Source organism: Pararge aegeria, chromosome 23 (assembly GCF_905163445.1).
Source record: "Pararge aegeria chromosome 23, ilParAegt1.1, whole genome shotgun sequence".
NCBI classification, from domain to species: Eukaryota; Metazoa; Arthropoda; class Insecta; order Lepidoptera; family Nymphalidae; genus Pararge; species Pararge aegeria.
Genome location: NC_053202.1, coordinates 5,992,112 through 6,014,572, shown reverse-complemented (window position 1 = coordinate 6,014,572; position 22,461 = coordinate 5,992,112). Strand labels below are relative to the sequence as shown.

Genomic DNA, 22,461 nt, shown 5'->3' with positions numbered 1-22,461 from the left:
AAAATAAATTTACCCGGCTAAGTTTGTTGTGGGCTCTTCTTAGACCAGGGCGCGTTTGGAACTCTCGTAGCTTTAGATTTAAGTTGGCGAAAGAAGTTATCACCATCCCGTTACAATTATGTAAACGAATATGTATGAACGCTTCATAAGTGCCTGTGATAGGCGTACATGAATAATGAAAATTTGAATTTATGTAATGAGTTATAAAAATAATTGCTTTTGCATTGCTTAGTCACCAAACCTACTTAAATAATCATAAACAGCATACATTTTTGAACATATAACCAAACTGGCGCATTTGTCCAATTATCGACGTAGGTAGGTAATAAGTGGTGGGGGGGGGTATGAAAGTTAAAATGATATAATAAGTCTTTATTACTGTTTACTTACAATTAAAAAAAGTAGTTTGTTGCAGATCGACCCGGTTGTAATAATAAATAAATAAAATATCGGTAGTAGTTAAGCAACGGCCCACTAATTGGTTATAGTACGGGGAGGGTCGAAGTGCATCCGCTGAAGGGGGCCTCATTACAAGATAGATAGATAGATATACGGGTTCAGCAGAGCGGCGTTGTATAGGGTACAATTTTATAATAATAAAACAAAGTTAAACTTCTATAGTTTTTATTTCCACAAAAACAACAATGTCCTAGTTCACTTTACTCATCGAATACAGAATTTTAAATAACGCGTGAAAGAGGAATCGACTTGGAATGTAACACGTTGTTACGGGGCTATTTCTTTATTTATTATTGCTATTTACATAAATAAAATTCTGACACAAACCGTTACAAAATCAAGAATATCACACATGGACGCATAATACAATATAATTTGGTTTATATGTTGAATACCTCCATTGAACACACTATCAACAATTTGTGCACAAAAAAAAATCATAAAATATAAGTGTCTGAAGCACCAGCAAAATAATTATTATTTAAAATACATTTTGAAATTTGTCCAGCAAAAACTACTATTATATAAGAAAGTATATACACATGGCAACATTTCTTTTTCCAATGTAGCAACACATTTATATGATTTATAATCTTTTTTTTTCTAATTATCACTATTATTAGCAACAAGATTGTTATGATTTTGTAACTTGATTGTAATACATGTAATACATTATTATAAACTATTAACAACTTACTAATAACCAGTAGTTATAATATCTTACAAAATATCGCGGCCCGACATTCTAGCCTTCAGAGAGAATAAATAATAGAAACGTATTACAAGAAACATAATTTTCTAAAATATAAAATCGTTGTATACAAAGAGCGAATTGACCCATCTGGGTTGCTATACACAAAAATTCAACACTGACATTATATTTCAAATATTTGTTCACATAAAAAAAATATACAGACGCAAAATCTATTATATAATCTATCATCTGATTTAAATAATTGACAATTTAAATAAATAAATATATTCCAATACTTAGTAAATTTTGTACACTGCCCGCTACTGGTCTAAAACCTGCATTATACAAAGGCAGCCATCTTGGATCTAGTAATTGCGACAAAATCGTACAAACCGATCAGTTTTATTAATCACCTACCAATTGTTTGGTAATAGTATGGGAATTAAACTACATATATCATATTAAGGAATGAAGATGGCTATACTCACACCCAATTTTGGCTGGTGTATGTCCGACACTAAAGACCAAAGCAGTCGGATATACACAGACAAATTAAGGTGCAAGTAATTATCGTCAAATAAAAACCTATATAAGTATAACCAGGTTAGAATGTCGGCCCGTGTTCCGGGATAGAGGTTTAATGGCGAGAGTCCCTGGGGTAGAACTCGGCGAGAACGGAAGCCGGGATACGTTTAAGCATCTCCTTGGGGAAGATACGGAGCAACTGCCAACCGATGTCCAGCGATTCGAATACGGTACGGTTCTCATAGTTGCTCTGTGAATAAAGTTCACTCATGTATTCACTCCATTTTGTCACTCATATGTTCAGTGCTTAGTGTGAGATTTTTTACATATGAATGATATACTGAGAAACGACATTGTATGGCCCTCTTCCAATTCCATACAAATCGTAGTTAATTGCAATGCAATAAAGAAACGTATGTAGAAAATCCTACACAATTATCCCACACAAATGCCCGTTTTCACTAAAACTAGGAATCGACTTAATCGAATGCCTAGTGATTTGGGTGTTTCCTAGAGAGAAAAAAACGTTTCACGAACTCTCATGTAATATCTGAAGACGTTAGGCGCAGTCTAAAATTACGACAACGATTCTGCGGATCGGAAGTTTAGGGGTAAACTGACACTTGACAGATAAAAAAAATAAGTTTATTTTTTCTAAATCCTTATGAAATATTATAATCCACACACAAAATACCACACCTTGTGGCAAGAACCATAGACAAGTTAGGTTATATGATTTGCCTAGTGAAAATCGATTGGTGAAAGGTAAATTAGTGCCTAGGAATATTCTTCGATTAAGCGTTACCTACTTAGGCATCGCCTTGCCGTCATTAGTGAAAACGGGCATAAATCCCATACACTCAAATTATTAACCATTTCTTTTCAATAACTCTTACTGTTAATTATGTTTAAAAATAGAAAATAAAACAAGTATCACGTAAAAACAAATACACAATAGTGACTTTTTTTATCGTATGTAGATTTTTAGTAGTTTTTATATTTTGATGTTATAATACTTCTTTCTTCACGTTATGAAATCGTTTAATTGTTTAATTGGACTATCTGAAATTGGACTAACCTGGGTGATGAAGTTCTTCTCGAACTTTCCAAGGAATTCCAGGTACAGCAAGTCGTCGGGCGTCAAAGCCTCCTCACCGACGACGGCCTTCATCGCCTGCACGTCCTTACCGATGGCGTAGCACGCGTACTGTAAAAAAATTTTGAAGCCGTGTATAAATTGTAGCAGCCTCCGATGGAGGGTCGTAGGACTTTGTCAGCATCAGTTTATGGGGCATCCTGCGACGATACCTATATGTATATAACGCTAGATTTTGTATGGATCGATAATTACCTTTAGGAGTACACCGACAAATTGACTAGTGGGTAGATCCAAACTTTTGAGTTGTCGGATCCGGCTCGAAGGACCATCAATGTTGGGTAGATACATTAACGAGCCGTATCTGACAACTTTGTACTAAATACGCACCAGCTGCTTAAAAACGTCACATGGCACGTCTCGCGCTCACCGATGGCAAACTTCATAAGACGGGGCAAAGCAGGTTGACTGGTGGTGAGATCCAAATATCTCTAAGACCATACATTAATGGTCCTTCGCGCCGGATCTGACAACTAAGTGCAAAATACGCACCAAGCTGCTAAAAACATCAAATGGCGCGTTTGCCGTCACCTATGGCAAACTTCATAAGACAGGGCAAAGCCGGTTTAACTAACCGCTAATACATTTTTTCTTGTCTAAGTTTCTAAGTTGTGAGCTTGTTTGCAAATAATTTCATAATTAATTACATTTTGAATATAACTACATTACAAAATAAATGTCTAAAAATATTTAACTAATTAATGAGGTTATAATGTTAAAAAACAAAATAGAAGTAAAATTAAAATAAAAAAACAAAAAAAAAATTAACATGAAAGTCCAAGTTTGTTTAAGCTTATTAAAATTGGTTGAGTGCTGGTTAGACCCAATCCACTTAGAAACCCTACATTATATGGTCCTTCGAGCCGGATCTGACAACTTAGTACTCATTACTCACCAGCTGGTTAGAAACGTCAGAGTGGTCCTTGCGGGTCATGCCCTCGCCGATGGCGGACTTCATGAGACGAGACAGAGATGGCAGTACGTTGACTGGTGGGTAGATCTGTCTGTTGTGGAGCTGACGGTCTACGTAGATCTGGAAGGGGAATTATCGTTATTTGTATGTTGAGTTCTAACTCGCGGTTTATATGCTAGCTTTAGCCTGATCCTAAACTTGATTGAGCTGTATCTTTAGACACCAGCAATGATATAGCGAGTGCTTGGATCTTATTAGATACCAAATGGTGTAGTCGTCTCGATGAAAAAAATAGATACAGCGTTAAATAAAAAACACCAGAAAGCTCTCTGCGTGTAGTTTTTTAAAATAAAACTAACAACTTTTGTTCTACGACTTTTCTTTAACTCGATCTCAAATCTTGGAGTGCATTGACATTGTCTATCTATATGTTTTTGTCAGATTTGAGTTTAAAAGCTTATTGAATCTGGTAGCAGGAACGGTTACCTGTAAGGATAATTAATTTAAGTTAATCGCAAAATTACCTGTCCCTCGGTAATATAACCAGTCAAATCGGGAATTGGATGGGTGATGTCGTCGTTGGGCATAGTAAGGATGGGGATCTGGGTGATGGACCCGTTGCGGCCCTCGACTCGCCCGGCACGCTCGTAGATTGTAGCCAAATCCGTGTACATGTAACCTGGAGGGGTTGAAACAAACAATCTTCTATATCAGTGGTTCCCATTCTTATACCGTGGCGCATTTATATCCTAGGTAGTTAAAATAGATTAATACCAATTAGTTAGGCAAATGGGGAAAAAAAATAAAAACATCCTCATTATTAGACTACTAAGACATAAATAATAAATTTTAACAAAGAATTAAAAAAATAAAACTTCCCCATCAATGGGCTGTCTGAAGTTTGTGATATCTACACAATTTTTCAAAGTATGGGACCACTATTCTTTATTGGCGCGGGCATAAACCTACGAACTACTCGTTAAGGCGATCGCCGCCAGTGATCTCCATATTTTTGTTTAGTGGCATTTGTAGAGATCTAATTTAATGATATTCGAGTTTCAACTCAGTCTCGACAAATTTATTTCACGACAGTATTTAATGCGAAATTGCGATTACCATTTTTACTCAGGTTGCTTTTTTTATTGATACATCACCAATAATTAACTCCTAAACTTATTTTATTATTAGAAGAGGAGGAAATTTGGGAGGTCCCATGTCTTTGGTGACGGGTGGTCTTGTGTCCCGGAACTTTGAGATGGAACTTAGGTAATACGACCCAAATTCTATATATCATCCCCGTCATACCATTATTGTCAGTTTGCTGTTCACAGACTTTCGCTTTTTTAAAACAGAGGAATTTAGAGCTGAGGTCCTTCACGATGCTCCAATGCGAGTGTGTTTGCGAGTTTCAGGTGTCAAAAAATAGATCTAATGCAGCACTCTCAAATGCTAAACTATTTTGACTAAAATACAAATTCTACTGGTACGTTACGTACCAGGGAAACCACGTCGTCCGGGCACCTCCTCACGGGCGGCGGACACCTCACGCAAGGCTTCGGCGTATGAGGACATGTCTGTCAGGATGACCAACACGTGTTTCTGTAACAATAAAATCTGTATGACAACCATATTTCGTCACAACCAAATGTTGCCTTACCTTATGTCCAGCGTTAAATAATCTTTACCGTGCCATAATTTAGGTGTACACAGGTAAAATCACAAACGGGCAAAAGTGTGGGAAGACAGATAAAAAAAATGCAGTAGTCCACCACGCTGACCCAGTGCGGATTGGTGGGCTTCACACTCCATTGAAAACAATATGATGAACTCTCGGAAGATAGAGAAAAAAATGCGTTGATGACATAATATATATCATCATATCATCGCATTACCGGCCCACAAACACGGGGCACGGGTCTCCTCCCACAATGAGAAGAGTTTAGGCTGTAGTCCACCATGCTGGCCCAGTGCGTATTGGTGGACTTAACACTCCTTTGAGAACAATATGGTGAACTCTCAGGCATGCAGGTTTCCTCGCGATGTTTTCACAGATAGAGCGGGGAAAAATTGGATGACAGGAAAAAATGAGAAAAGATGGATAAGGCTTTTACCCGCATGGTTTTTACACCAAAAACAAATCCCTTAAATTTGTAACTAAAAACTATTGTGAATGTGTGGGAAAGAAAGCTATTATAATAATAATAAAATAATCACAGTGTTAACATTAAAACTTCAGCTATTTTTGGAAATGTAATGTTCCATCCATTTTAACCTCAGTACGCAATTTCTTATACAATAATAGCATGTTAGAAATCAGCCATTGTTGAACACGTTTCCACCAGTGCTTATCTAAATGTACTTGAAAAATAAAAGTCTACTAATGCTGGATAATCATACACATCCCATATTCATCTCCCATTAAAATGCAGCTTAGAACAGTATTGAACCACACTTACAAATACAATGCCCTTTGGCAGATTAAAGTCACATTTTTTTAATGTGTAAACTTGTATAAAAGTTCATAAAGTAAACATCGTCATCATCAATAGGCTATAAGGTCTCTGCTGGAATAAAGGTATCTACCAACGGAAAGGTTTGCCCATAAATCATATATGTATATTATAAGTATTTATGTATATTATTCATAAAAATATTCATCAGTCATCTAAGTACCCATAACACAAGCTACGCATACTTTGGGGCTAGATGGCAATGTGTGTGTTGTCTATAAATTATGTATTTATTTATTTGATCACCACACAGGTTAGTGATCGTAGCAGATTGTACATGGATAGAAACACTGAGGATTATTGATGTTGGATAAGAGCAACTGCTGAGTTTCTTGCCGGCTCCTCCTCGGTAGAATCTGCCTTCCGAACTGGTGGTAGAGTCACTACAAACAGACAGACTTGACGTTTCAAAAGTGCTTATATTGTGACTACTTGAAATAAATGAATTTTGAATTTTAATGCTGCTGCCCTTTTGCCTTAGTAATCTCGCAGTCTCTCGAACACCTGCAGGAAGAGGTATGGTGACCACTGTATTTTGATCTGCCATCACCACACCGCAGTAAACTATATATGCAACTTACCTCACACTGGTAGGCCAGGAACTCAGCAGCAGTGAGAGCCAAGCGGGGTGTGATGATCCTCTCAATGGTGGGATCGTTGGCCAAGTTCAAGAACAGGCACACGTTCTCCATGGAACCGTTCTCTTCGAAGTCCTGTTTGAAGAATCGGGCGGTCTCCATGTTGACACCCATAGCGGCGAACACAATGGCGAAGTTGTCTTCGTGATCGTCGAGAACTGACTTGCCGGGTACCTGGGTAATAAAAATTTTAAACAATGATTTTAAAAACATGATCGTTCATATTCGCACAGTTAATAATCAAACATGTACAACACCACAAAATATTTTTTAAAAAACTTCAAAGAGGCTATTTTATTATTTTGCTAAAAAATCCATCTAATCCAAAATCTTCAGATGGCAGATAGAATTTAGAAGTGCTATCCTCTACAGCACGGCTAGCATGGGCAGGAGACAATTATATCCCCGGGGAATGGATAAAAATTAGCCCATTTCCACAGCTTCATGAACTCTCAGAGCAGTGGCGCACAAGTGGAAATAATATCGTTCGTTATCGTATCGTTTATTAATACACATATATAACGATATATGTGTATTAATAAACGGGGATAAACTTCTCCTATTCCATGTTCCAGTGATTTAGCAGGTGGGCACGTTAATTATATCCCTTGTAAGGGGATATAATCGGGGGATATAATTTTTATTTCCCGCCCGTGCTAGCCCTGCTGGGGAAAAAAGGAGAAGGATGGCAGCTTAACTATACAAACTATATTTCTGGGAATATAATTAAGTTTGGATAAGACGTGTTTGTTAATCATTATAATATTATATTGTTAATACTTCATCCGCACCTTAACAAGACCGGCTTGCCTACAAATCTGAGCGGCAATTTCATTGTGGGGCAAACCAGCGGCAGAGAAGATTGGAATCTTCTGTCCACGGGCGATGGAGTTCATCACATCAATAGCGGAGATACCTTTGAAAAGAAATAAATTATTAGTCCATGGTCAATAACACACATCATCATCATCATCTCAACCAATTGACGTCCACTGCTGGACATAGGTCTTTTGTAGGGAGTTCCACAATGCACGGTCCTGGGCCGCTTGCCTACAACGGCTCCCAGCAACTCGCCTGATGTCATCTGTCCACCTCGTTTGGGGCCGACCTACGCTGCGTTTACCGGTGCGGGGTCGCCATTCCAGCACCTTAAGACCCCAACGTCCATCGGTTCTCCGAGCTATCGCAATGTGTATCGCAATAGTGGCAATGGGAGCAATCTCCCATTGCCACTTCAGCTTCGCGACTCGCTGAGCTATGTCGGTAACTCTAGTTCTTCTACGGATCTCCTCATTTCTGATTTGATCACATAGAGATACTCCTAACATAGCTCTCTCCATCGCCCGCTGAGTGACTCTTATGAGTCAATAACACTACTGGAATGTTAAATACATATTGGATAGAAGCAGGCGTTACTTTGCGGAGTTCCATGATATATTATGAAAATTAAATATTATATAATATATTGGCAAATTAGGTTTAATTTTCATTATGTTAAGCACAATTTTTTTTGTAACTACTCTACTTCTCAATATTGATGGGTTTATCCTGGCCCAATACAAAGCATGGGACACTTCACAAAAACAAAATTTGCAGTGTTAGAAAGTTACTGTGTGATCAAGAACGCAATGGTGGCCACCAACTATGCCATTTTGTTAAATATCAAAATTAAACTTTTCCATAGTCAGGCATTTTTAAACTTCTATTTTATTAGCCTCTATGGTAAAAATTCAAAAAATGCAAAAATGTTTTATTCATACATTTTATTTTATTTTTTTCCAACATAAGACTAGTATTAAAGGAATTTTTCTAATACACTAGTGTAGATTCTGATGCACCTATCAACATACATTAGAACTATATTTTCCTAACCTACATACTAAACTTTATCAATGTAACAAATGCAACACAGAGCAACCTTTGTGAGTTCAGTCAAAGTACAACAAAACAGATCCGTTCTCTCAGCTATGTCGTTAAGGGTGCGAATCGCGCGTGTTAGGAAATAGGGAATTACAGCACTTTATCTATGATAAACCCGATGATTATATTAAATATATCAACAAATAATAGTTTGTATACTCATTGATAATGTATTGAAAATAGAATAATGGACTTTAGTAGACTGTCAAATAAAAGTATAGGATCTATGGCGGGAGACGCGAGTTTGACAAGTTAGATTGGCGGCAAAGAAAAGTGAGGACGGATTTAAATTAATGAATTGAGAAAAGGAGATTAAGTAAAGTATTGTGGATAGAACGTTACAAATTGGGTTGAGATGATTTATAATGGAAACGATACACTTAACGAAATATTGTAGTGGCGAAACAAGTCGTATGTACTGGTGATGGAGTTGTTAAAAGTTGTTGGTACTATGGTTGTACCTGATGTTGCATTAGATAAGTATATCTCATCCTTTGGTTTATTTAGGTATCATATATGGAGCCCTAGCATAACTTTATACCGACAGTTTATGTAGCAGAGGTTGCTCTATACAAACAACTTGTTCCAAAAGTCCTGATGTTATAAGTGATAATAGTGGTTATGTTTTACCTGTCTTAAAATATGTCTTGTATCAAAGGGCCTAGCGTTATTACATATGACAATGTTGTAATTGTGTTTATAAGTTGTTTTAATTGATTGAATAAAAGAGCAACGGTAGAGTTTCTTGCCAGTGGTCTTCTCTGCCGAAGACAGCATTCCGAACTGGTAGTAGAGTCATTTGTGGGCTTTAAAGATTTCTTTTATAAAATGAATACTTTAATAGGAAGGAAGAATAATAGTCATGAGAATAAATGATTACTGCCAAGAAACTAGGTATTTAGCTTCAATAGTACTGTTAATTAATGAAAGATTAAGTGCCATCCTGAACATTGTGGGTATTATATTGAATATCTGAATACCTGGGCCTCCCATATTTATATTTTTTTAGCACGCGCGTCAGTGGCGCCTTGTTGAGCAAGTTGGTGCGTCCGCGCGTTAGCACGTTAACAATAAGATGCGCGATTCCGATGGATAACTGCATTCGTTAACTTAAAACTAAGGCTAGGAGGATCCCAAACGCGCCCTTGTCCAAGAAGAGCCCACAACAAACTAAGCCAAGTTTTTTTTTTGTTACCACCATCTCACAGTCGAGTTAATGTTTATTTATTATAATAACAAGTATTAATAATGTGTTGTTTGTATGTAGTTGACAGATTATTTTGGTGGCTCATTCTAAAAGACTAATAAAACCAATTTCCCATGTAAAAGACATGGGAAACTGTTCTTTCACACTGTTACTGTATCTGCATATACCTAAGCAGAATGACAAAGTGTAACACTTACCAGTCTGGATCATTTCTTCTGGGTAGATACGTGACCAAGGGTTGATGGGCTGACCTTGGATGTCAAGGAAGTCCTCAGCCAAGATTGGGGGTCCCTTGTCAATTGGCTTTCCGGATCCATTGAATACACGACCTGGTTATGATAAATTCAAGGATAGCATACAAATTCTAAAAAAATGAACAGAGTTTGGCTTTGTTCATTATAGTTCTGTTGCTGGAAATGAGTTGGTGATTTTTTGAGTCGGTTCCAATTTTGAACAACAATTCCGAGTGCAAAGACATTATTAATTATTAAATACACATTTTCACAGGTGAAATATATAGTGCAGTTTCACTTTCTGATAAATTATATTCATTCATCTTATAAGATGACCGCCACAAACTATCAGCAAGGTGTATTTAATGTATGAAATTTGAATTTAAATCCATCTTAGTATAAGAACACTAATGCTATGAAAAAAAATTAGCATACTTGGAACGTTATCTTGTAAGATTGCGTATTCGTGACCTAATAACTGACGTAGTAATACGTGACGTAATAAAAATGGCGTACATTATAACAATTAAAAGGGAAGTTTTGATACAAAATGTATAAATATTTTTTTGCAAAACGTTATTCTAATCGGTAATAGATTAATCTTAAAATAAAAAAAAAAACATATTCGTGACTTGATTTATCAAATAATTTAATTGTAATCTTGTGTTTGAATGGGTCCTTGATGGTTCAAGATCTGGCGGCGCTAAAAACTGAACCCAGGGGTTTTCATTATTTTCAGGGCACACCATTTGCAGCGCCTGCTAGTAAGTAAATACATTAAGTTATCACTCACCCAACATGTCCTCAGATACGGGTGTGCGCAAAATATCGCCAGTGAACTCGCAGAGCGTGTTCTTGGCATCAATGCCTGATGTGCCCTCGAATACTTGGACAACCGCTTTGGAGCCACTGACCTCCAGAACCTAAGACACATGAAACATAAATATTAAACAATAGTCACAGATAATATATCATTATATCATATATTTTGTATATTTGAAATGATAATTGTAAGTTTAAACTGATCTTTTAATACTGAACTTCTTTTTTTCAAAAAGGCTATACATAAAAGGTGCATAATTTAAAATGTGCAAAAACAGCAAAAAGTTATTCCTTTTGTTTGAATACTTTAATGGATTTCTTAAAACAAAATTAACAATGATAATGTTGCGGGCATCAGCTTGTTACCAATAAATTACAAACACCAATTTTATTTTTAATAAGATCTACTGAAACTAAGAGTTTTTATATATAATTGAATACTGTATATTTACAAAGTGAGTAAATATAAAGTTAAAGAAAGTAGTGTATTTATGTAGTTAAAGAGAGTAGTGAGTTGCATATTTAAACTTAATAATATTAACGATTTGGCCAATGTAATAAGATTAAAATAACCACTGTATGAACATTCTTCTAGATTTCATCTTACTAGATTTGGAATCCAATAAACTCAAGTTTTTTTTTTAATAATGCAGTATATTTACCTGACCAGATCGGAGGGTTCCATCTGCAAGTCTTAGCTGGACAATCTCAGAGAATTTGGGGAATTTCACTTCATCTAAGATGACAAGCGGCCCGTTTACACCGGACACTGTCTTGTAAGCTAAAGAAAGGAAAATCCATGTAAATAAAGTTGTTTTGTAATTTTCTTTTGTCCGATTTGGTTAATAACTTAATAGTTTTATGACTAAATGTAGGATGGGATGGAGGGTGGGGGGGGCTAAGCTCTTGTAATAGGTAATCTAGTACAATGTAAAAATTTGAACATACAATCCATTTTTGCATTTCCATCAAACTCAAAAAGTTGATTCTATTCTAATTGAATAGTTAAAATATTACCATGGAAGAGCAGATTTTAAATTTGGAGTTATGTTCAGAGCCATACATGATACATGAAGAGCTGTAGTTTTAAAGAGTCTACAAGAAAGAGTGAGCGATACGATGAGTAGAAAAACTATATTACGTAAAACGAACTAGACAACATACTTTTTAGAAAATATTCAAATCGAAAACATATATCTAGGGCTGCGCCTAATCTGCCTTCATTCAAACTACTTATAACAATTAAGATAAAACTGAACTCCCAACTGTAATTTTCCTATTTACTGAGAGTAAATCAGATTAGACTGAACGTCACCATAGAAAATTCCCAATAAGAAAATAGAATCTTTCTCAAATTATCAATTGGGTCTGGGAGTAGAGATAACGCCTGTGCCCATAAGTTTCCTGTAAAATTCCAGTTTTGTTACAGGTTTAAAGCACAGCCAGGCAATAGATAGTTAAGAGATAGGGAAAACAAAACATCTAAAGGGTTCTGAAAGCAAAATCAATAACTTGACATCACCGAATTGCCCAGTTCTAAATACGTACAGTCAGGTGACGTTTTAATAAGGATCGTACTTACTCAAACGGGGCTGGGATATGAAGTCCCTGGATACAGCTAGGACATGTTCTTTATTTGCCTGGGTAGAAGACATAGATCTTGCCATGATTCAGTTTTCTTTAGGCAGACCGCTCAATAAAACACTAAACTGCGCTGCCTTCTCTTCTCGCCCGAAAACTGGCGAATGGATGCTTTGTCTATGGCACTTCACGTGCCGTCACGTGACCTATCACAAGATAATTGTTGCCAGCTTGTGCGTTAAATTCCTCAATAAACCCGAAAATATATAAAAATATTTTAACTTCGTAGTCAAGATCTTAATATAGGTAAAACCACATGAATCAAATAAAAAATTGTGCACACAGTATTAAAAAATCTTGGAAGTTTTAAAATGAATTTTAAATTTTATATTGTAAATAAATGTTACATGGATATTGCAAATAACTGACTCAATATTATGTAATTATATAAAACGCATCTAAGACTGACTAATTAGCTGATGTTTCAGCGCACAGCTCAAAAACTGGACAGATTTGCACTGGACTGAAATTTGGTATACAGAACACAGATAGCCATTTTCACATCTGTTAAAGAAAGTATTTTTGAAAACTCATCCACCCTCTACAAATTCAACCATCCAGAGCGAGCCTAAGGATAAAAATAGGGGTTTACAATTTGTATAAACATTGTATTTCACCTGAGTGAACTCAAGGGCGTACACTAAATATATATTGGAAATTTTCATAAAATGCATGTATTGTTTATTTAAATTTACCCTTACCTTACAAACAATTAAGTGTTTAGGAAAAACATTAGTCCACTTCACGTTATTCATACGTGCTGTTAATCTTTAGATTAACGAGAATAATAAAACTGAAGATGAATGAACGACTTTCTGCTTTAATTTCGGGAATGATTATCTTAACGGCAATAAAGAAACCGATAAAATTTACTATGGTTTTTTTAAATAAATGTTATTATTATAAATAATGGTAGTAGTATAAATCAATAATACTGATAACTTTTAATAGAATGGCAAAAACCTTAAGAAATAAAATTACATGACCGAAATATTCTATGTTGATGATTAGTGTTGGCTACATTTTTAATCTAGATTTTTAAATCTGTAATCACTGGCACTTTCTGTCACAGGTTAAAAATAAACTGCCACCCGCGAAAATTTAAAATCCAGAAATTTAAAAAAGAATCATATAATTTATTACTTATTTAAGTACAATTGTACATAACTAGGCAATCTCTGCCACAGTAAATATATAAGCTTAAAATCTTTAGTATATTTACAGTGTCTATGCCTCGGTCATTCGCTCGATCTTGGTGCCGTGTGTGCGACTTAAATGTGCGACTTGCGACTTGCGAGAAGTTCGGAATTCGGATCCTGTGTTCGGATCGGACCGAGCTGGCCGCGGGGTGTCTCAATAGAGTCGATGCTAGTTTGTTGTCTTTACATAAATTATTAAATAATTTATATGTAATACGTCATCCTATGACCTCTAGTCTACACCGTAAAATCAGTGTTAGATTTGTTGATTAGTTTTTACCACTAAGTTAGTAAATTAATAACAGCATAAATATGTCTGTGATCGGAAAATTTGTTGTGCCCAACGTATCGCCGAAGAACTTCGCGAAAATAGGCGCCGCGTTGCAAGCTTCTAAATCAAGTAGAAACTATTTTACATACACTCAAGAACTATCTCAACCATTGGACCGGAAACCTGAGATATTGAGTGCAAAACAGGCTTTCGAAAAATGTCTAAAATCTGGTAAGAATTATTTATATCTCTTTAATAATGGATTCTAAATTTAGTTTCATACATACCAAAAATTTGTTTCTGTGAGCTTACTTTATAGCAGATACGAAAGTTTTGGATATAGACCAAATATCACAAATATCAGTTCACCTAAGAAAAAGAAAGATAAGAATAATAATTTTTAGTTCAATTAATATGATAATTCATTCCTGAAATAACTTCTATTAAACCTACCATTTGTATTGCTCTATGACACGACAAGGTGATTTGGGATTGTGGGTATTATGACCGCATAGAAACAAACAATAATAACGAAATTGACGGCCGACTGGCGCAGTGGGCAGCGACCCTGCTGTCTGGGTCCAAGGCTGTTGGTTCGATTCCCACAACTGGAAAATGTTTGTGCGATAAACATGTATGTTTTTCAGTGACTGGGTGTTTATCTATATGTGATAAGTATTTATGTATATTGCACCTAAAAATATTCATCAGCCATCTTAGTACCCTTAACACAAGCTATGCTTACTTTGGGGTATATTTATTTATTTTATAATACTCTATATCTAGTAAAAGACTTATTTCATTCAACTTTAATTAGTTGAATTAATGGATCTGTAAAGTTCAATTGTTAACTAACTCTAACTAAGCCTATCAAAAAATGTACACACACATATCATCATTATAATCATAGCAGCCCATTACCTTCCCCCCACAGGGCATAGGGTCCCACTATGAGAAGGGTTTAGGCTTGTAGTCCACACACAACAAACAAGTACATACTATATAAAGGTAATGTTGTACAGGTTTTTTAAAACCTAAAAAATAGTGAGAAAATTAATACTTTTCTTATATGCATGTATATGTATACTTCATTAGATCATGCCAATAGCTAGACTTATTAAGATATAGTTTTTTGTATGTTTAATGTGATTAAAATTACTCTATAATAAATAACAATTGATGAAGAACTGTGTAAGATGTTAAAGAGTCAACTAACAGGTTTGATTGGCATTTCTTTAAATTACTTTTTAGAGGTGTACCAAGAATGGACCAATATTGTAAGCGTGGAATCATTGTTTCGCGTGGCGCAAGACCGCAAGTAGTTCGCTGAGCTGACAGCCAACCTCCAGTAGTTGAGAGGCACAAAAAGAGAGAGAGATTAGTTTTAGATATAACATATTTAGTTTGTTTAAGAGACTTGAGTACAACAGAATTGACACCATTAAAATTCCCGAAAAATTGAATCTCTAAATAGTAAATAAAAACAAATAAACAAACCTATGAAAGTAGGAACTGATAATCTTAAAATGCTTAAATATTTCTGTTTTGTTTGTGAGCTTTATGATTCAATTTATTCATTAAAAAATAAATCAAGTTTGTATATTGTAAACTGAGTAAACCAAAAAAACATTTTTGCTTGCTAGGTAAATCTAAAAGCTTGTTAGTATTTCATTGTATTATTGTAGTGTGCTTGGTAACTCCAATCCAACGGTTACAGTAGTAACAGAGGAAATTCAATAATAGCTGGTATGTGGGGTCAAATGTTCTGTACTTTGTACTTAGCTTGTTTATTGATAAATGATCTTGTAGGCCAATTGGCCTACGCAACTGGCAATTATTGAAGTAATACTGTATATCTTTATAGATTAAACTTATTAACAAGCAAATCTGTTTATAAAAATAGTGAGTATTCATGTGATACCTTTTATTCACATACATAGAAATTAGACCTTGAAATGTATCCTGCCCTATCCTTCCTAGTTCCTACTAATATTATAAATGGGAAAGTTTGGTTCTTTTTTAGTTTTTCACATAAAAACTACTAAACTGAGATAGGCGCTGCAACAGCTTGTTATAAGAAACACTAAGTACACCATGGAAATTAAACCCACAAAATTATATTTGTTTTATCTCATAAATGCACCTATCATAAAGTAGCAATAAAACCGTTTCATTTATCTTTATTAGATTTATCTACCCAATCGTAAGCTTGTGAATAATGGCGCGCATGCATAGCGCAAATTAGTATCATTACGTTAGTTTGCTTCCATTCTTTATATCTAGGTATATTTTTTGATATAATTATTTATTGCCTATTTGAGTGTGCATTTCAAAACTTCATTCATAAAGTATCGAAAGCTCAACAGAAATCTTCACTGTCAACTTCCAATGGCGCAAATTGAGGCACCATTAGCGTAGAGCTCAAGAATCAGATAATTTTTCATACTGGTTAGAATTTATCGGAAACAAAATGATTAATAACCGTTTCGTTCCGTTCTTGAAAAGTCCGATTGACTGTGTGAATTGACCGCTGGTGTTCAACTTCTTAGTTATTAGAGAAGTGGGGCTGGGAATATGCAGAGCGAGGGGGCATTTGCCCCTTCGTCACTAACACATGCTAATAATCGTCATAGCACGGCTGCCCTCATTGGATTGTCTGGGGCTCGTTTCCCGCCTTGGGACACACTAATAGACTCAAGATAATCAATCAATCAAGAGAAGTATTTAGTAGAAATTCCTGTGACAAAGGATCTATCTTAGAAGAGGAATATTGATTACGCTGTAGATTGTTTTATTGATGATAAACAAATGATCCGCTACGGAAAGTCAGTCAACTAAAAATTATGTCGAGTTACAACCCAAGCCAACAGTTAGGTAAAGTCGAGAAAGGAAAATCATTTGCATTTAAATAGTTTATTACGTCATGACATACCTACTTCGATCTCTACACAAAAATTTTACGCTTTGCTGGTTAAATGCTTTCAACTGACATGTCCTTTTAAATTCATAAAGGCACTCGTACAAACTCGTTTTTTGTCGAGGTTTGGCCGTGCCTTTAAGCATCACAGAACTTAAAAAAGTGGACATTTTAAAATCTGATTGTTAATTTCAGAGATAAACGCGTTTATTAATAATTGGTATACACAAGACAAAATATATCGGCTATTTAGATTTTAAGAGTGTCAGCACGACCTGAACCTGACCTGGATTTTTTTAGCTTAGATTTAAGTTGGCGAACGAAGTTATCACCATCCCGTTACAATTATGTAAACAAATATGTATGAGCGCTTCATAAGTGCCTGTGATAGGCCTACATGAATAAAGAAATTTTGAATTTGAATTTGAATTTTAATCAAAAATTAAACTGTTATGATGCACTTCATACATCACTATCGAGTACTTTAAACAAACGCCAGCACATAGTGTAATTAACTTCAAGTACTATTCGTTAACTAGCAATCTAATAATTATACAATCTTTGTTCGGATAACAGTTTGATTGCGCCGTACGCCGTTTATTGATTTTAGTAAATTTCTTTTTTGCTAAAATATAAATTAATATAAACCCGTGTTTTTTTTTAATAATTATATTTTAAAAAAAAATTCACGGGTTTATAATCAAAAATTTGAGCCCTTTGTACCTGAGCTTTGTACTCGTACAGAAAAATGTAAACACGTGATTTTTTTTTTATATTATATTAAAAAAAAAAAAATCACGGGTTTGTAATCAAAATTTCGAGCCCTTTGTACCTGAGCTTTGTACGCGTACAGAAAAATCGTTCACTAATCAATTTGTTCGAAAACGCTTTAAATTTAAAAAATGATTCTATTAAAGTTACGCCTAAAAAAATGTGACAGTAAATGAGTGTACACTAATAAGTTATAACCAATACGTAAGTTTACGTAAATAACAAAGTTCAATTTACGTAAAAACATTTACTTATCAGTGTTTGTGCCGCAAATGAGGTTAATGTCACAAGATGATGAGATAAAATGTCGTTAACTTTATAAACATTGCGATTCACTCTAATGTATTTTTATGTTAATATATCACAAGTTTAGTGGGTGTGGCAAAATATTTACAAATATTTCCTTTTTGAATCGCCTTGGTTAGTGGTCTTGCAAATGGGAACAGTCTGCCACCCTTATTGTGGGATGCAGAGCTATATATTCCCTATGCTAAATGAGTTATGCCCGTTTTCACTAAACCAAGAAATCGCCTTAATCGGATGCCTAGTGATTTAGGCGTTACGTAGAGTAAAAAACGTTTTGTGCATTCTTATGTGATGTCTAACGACGTTAGGCGCCGCCTACAGTTACGACACAGATTAAGCGCGCGGCGGATCGGTAAAGTTAAAAGAACTTGTAATCTGACGCATGACAGATGAAAAAAATGTAAACTAGGGTTTTTTTTAATTGCCTCCAAATTTCAATCCATACGAAAAATGAAAAATATGATAATACAGACACAAAATACCACACCTTGTGGCAAGAACAATAGAATAGGTTAGGTAGTGAGTTGCCTAGTGAAAAGTAAATACAATGCCTAGGAATCTACTTTGATTAGGCGTTACCTACTTAGGCATTGCCTTGTACGTCATTGGTTGCCTTGTACGTCAATGATTTTCCAACACTAGTGTGCAATTAATTAAAAAAGTAAACTAAATTCAGCTGCGGCAGTTCAGTTTCCTGCGTTTATAACGTCTTTTAACAAATCCCGTGGGAACCGTTGGTTTTCCTGGAATAGGGAGTAGCCTATGTTACTCGAAGTAATTTCAACTACTATGCCAAAACTCATGTTGATTCTTTGCTTACTTTTTATCTGGTTAGTTATGGCGTGAACGAAGGACAAACAAAAAAACCAACGTACTTTTGCATTTATAAGATTTGTTTGGTTTTAGTTTAAATCTTTATCATCGAAAGTTAATGCATTCTGCAGTAAATATACTAACCGTCAAAAGTGGGTTAAGGTTGAACCTACTTTATATGCCGGCTGTAGGTACGTCATCATTGAATTGTTTTTCCTTTAGATAACCTACAAATACCGCTCTCATTAATTAAAAAAAGTGTTGCATAAAAAGTAAATTTTAATTTAATTTTCCTCTGACACTTTTCTTTTTGCTATATGTTGCATAAACACCCAATATTTATTCCCAGCCTTTCTTTTGATATGCGTAAGCCTATGTTAGCCCCGCAGGTGAGATTGCAGTCAAGAGCTAACTTGAATATCAATACATACTTTTAAAAAATGTGTAAAAACACATCTTATACAGCGAGGTTACTATATTGCAGCCAGCCTCGCTCTCATCTCCCGCAAGATAGAAAAATGATTGTAAATGTTGATGAATGTTTGAGATTGAAATGAAAAAGAGCAACTACTGAGTTTCTTGCCGGCTTTTCTCGGTAGAATCTGCTTTCCGAAACGGTGGTAGAGTCACTACAAACATACATACTTGACGTTTCAAAAGTGCTAATAAAGTAGGCCTACTTGAAATAAATGAAATTTGAATTTTAAGGAAATAAAAAATACCAAGATTTACAGTTGACACACTCGACAGTCGACATTGCGGGTTGTGGTTAGATAATACTGTTATGTAACTACACGAGGCATTGTAGGCATTAAATGGATATGGATATATAATAGATATGGATATATAATAATGGATATGGATGGAATTGGATAGGAGCAGGCGTTACTTTGCGGAAATCCATGATATATTATGTAAATTAAGCTTAATTTGCTATAGTCCGCGAAAAGCAGGCGAATCTCTATGGTGTAATTTATTTCTTCCTTCCTTATACTCCACACCAAACAGATCTTCGGCAATGTACCCTCTACGCACGTTTCGTTAAGTCTTAACAATTATTCATTGTAAAGTCAACATCCCCTGAGGATGCTCCGGTTTCGGAGCGAAAAAAAAAGTGTTACATAAATAGTATTTTTTAACTTTAATCTACATCAGATTCTCCTGCTTTTCGCGGAGTATAGCAAATTAAGCTTCAATGTAAAATTTGTTGTAAAGCCTCTTTTAGAAGCCTAGCAGTCATTCGCGAATTCGTCGTATGAGTCAGCCTTAAAAAGTAGTCATACATAATATGGTGTCGCGGACTGTTTTTTGGAACTTTTAAAGGGGAACAATTCTGTGATATTTACTACTAGCGGACCCTCGCGACTTTATCCGTGTATCACCCAGCCTTCAAAAATAGTCGTATGTTGTCGCGAACTGTTTTTTAAGTATTTTAAAGAGACAATTCGAACATACTTTCGTCGTTTTGGCGTAACGTTTACCGTTAACTCATCGCACGCATCGGAAACTTTCAAAAAGAATATTTTTTGCAGTTTTTTTAACATTTTTCATTGATGATCGTGGTCGTAGTAGCTATTGGTCGTAGCGTGATCTTATAAAGCCGATACTACGAACAAAAAAAATCCACTACAGAAAACACCAGTTCCTGAGATTAGCGCTTTCAAATGGTTAAATTGTAGTTTTCTTTCCGCCTTTGTTACACAATTTTAAATGACTTGTACCTTTGTTCTTTTTTATTTATTTCTTGTGTGCAATAAAGTATTTTTGATTGATTGATTGATTGACTTCTATTCCAGGACAAACTGTATACGCCCAGGGTGCCGCGGCCACCCCGGTCCCACTCCTCGACGCTATGACGGACGTCGGCAAGGCTGGCAATCTGCGAGACATAAAGGTGGTCCATATGCACACAGAAAAGGAAGCGAAGTATGTCGCTCCGGAGTACAAGGATATATTTAGGTATGATTGCATTTGATAATAGTTTTGTTGCTTTGAGTTATCTAGATACTATAGTCAGCTAAAACATTTTGCCTGTCTCGTCGACTATGTATGTCTCATCTGCAAATCCGAAACTTCACAGGTATTAGGAGCGATAGTATTATTAAATTAATGGCACAGTAATTCCCTATTTCCCTATCCCTATCCCTACTAATATTATAAATGTGAATGTAAGTTTGTTTGTTACGCTTTCACGCAAAAACTACTTAACCGATCCCAATGAAATTTTGTACACATATTCTTGGAAGTGTTAGAAGTATTAAAGGATACTTATTATCCCGATACCTTTGGGAGAGGGGATGAAAGCGTTTGACGATTTTACACCATAGCTCCGACAAATTATAACCGATTGAAATAATTATTTTTGTACCATAAAGGTTATAATGTGTTTATTTTGCCCAAGCTGTGGTTGGAGATAGAGGACAGAACTCCTCAGTGGATATCAGCAAACCCCGCATTTAAGGCTTAGCGATAATGAATACTTTAAATTTTTTTAGAACCACAACTAAATTGAATGCCACATCAAAAAACAAAATCAACCGCAGACGAAGTCGCGGGCAACAGCTTGTTATAGATATTTACTGTGTCAATAAGGTTAGGACTAAGGAGTATGAATTAAAAAAATAATAGTTTTTTGTTATAGTGATGTTAGTTGTATAGGCAGCGGTGATAGCCCAGTGGGTAGGAGCTCGACTTCACTTTCGGGGGGCCGAGTTCGAATCCCAGCACGCACCTCTAACTTTTCCATGTTATGTGTGTTATAAGTAATTAAAATATCACTCGTTTCACAATGAATGGAAACATCCTGAGGAGAACTAAATGCCTGAGAGTTCTCTATAATTGACTCAAAGGTGTGTGGAGTCCACAAATCCGCACTGGGCCAGTGTGTTGGACTACGGCCTTAACCCCTTCTCATTGTGGGAGGAGACCCGTGCTCTGTAGTGTTCTTTAATGAGTTGATATGATGAATTTTGGTCCGTCAATTGTTAAGCATCTGTAAAAGGACCTTCTTGTCTTTCTTCGTAAAAGGTCGCCTTGTTAAAAAGTCTTATTTTTCATTAGCACGGCAGTAAGTATTATCATGCATGCATAGCATGTGTGTGTGTGTGTGTGTCTGTGCATAGTTTGGGCCTATTTAAAAAATCAGTTGAGTATGTCAGTTATATTAAACCCTAATCGGTTTCTACGTGACATAGTCGCGTGCGTCCTTCTCACCCGTGCTCTGTAGTGACTAGGGAATCGGTAATGGATTGTCATTATGATAGTTATACTAATTGGAACAAATCAGTTGGTCGTTGTACAAGGTTACAAGTAAACAGATAGGGATATAATCTGTTAGATTACAGACAAATCCCGCCTCAGATTCTCAACCTCAAACCTCAGACCTCAGACGTTATAACTGTTAATCCCGATCCCTACTTCCCTACTAATATTATAAATGTGAATGTAAATTTTTTTGTTACGCTTT

At 35.6% G+C, this 22,461-nt stretch overlaps 2 protein-coding genes across 2 annotated transcripts in view; one reads left to right on the top strand and one right to left on the bottom strand.

The window, feature by feature from the left end:
- Positions 1-607: 607 nt before the first annotated feature.
- On the bottom strand, positions 608-12,832 carry LOC120634196 (V-type proton ATPase subunit B). The gene is made up of 11 exons (XM_039904656.1): positions 12,660-12,832; positions 11,740-11,858; positions 11,049-11,178; positions 10,220-10,351; positions 7,687-7,811; positions 6,839-7,069; positions 5,244-5,346; positions 4,272-4,426; positions 3,730-3,867; positions 2,757-2,885; positions 608-1,928 (listed from the first exon to the last, which is right to left on the bottom strand). Exons 1-11 carry the CDS (start codon positions 12,742-12,744, stop codon positions 1,791-1,793), a joined length of 1,485 nt encoding a protein of 494 aa, XP_039760590.1. The 5' UTR covers positions 12,745-12,832; the 3' UTR covers positions 608-1,790.
- Positions 12,833-13,991: 1,159 nt separating this feature from the next.
- The window catches only part of LOC120634335 (4-hydroxybutyrate coenzyme A transferase), a 34,511-nt gene continuing 26,041 nt past the window's right edge, over positions 13,992-22,461 (top strand). The window contains exons 1-2 of the mRNA XM_039904844.1: positions 13,992-14,419; positions 20,792-20,954. Of these exons, the coding sequence (XP_039760778.1) occupies positions 14,230-14,419; positions 20,792-20,954 (353 nt within the window). The 5' untranslated portion in view covers positions 13,992-14,229. The remainder of the gene's footprint in view (positions 14,420-20,791; positions 20,955-22,461) is intronic.

Coding starts and splice junctions, on each gene's coding strand:
- LOC120634196 (XM_039904656.1), bottom strand. CDS start 12,744: ATGGCAAGATCTATGTCTTCTACCCAGGCAAATAAAGAACATGTCCTA. Junction 7,070..7,686: donor GGCAAGCCGGTCTTGTTAAG/GTGCGGATGAAG, acceptor TTTATTACCCAG/GTACCCGGCAAGTCAGTTCT. Junction 1,929..2,756: donor AGAAGAACTTCATCACCCAG/GTTAGTCCAATT, acceptor CTTTATTCACAG/AGCAACTATGAGAACCGTAC.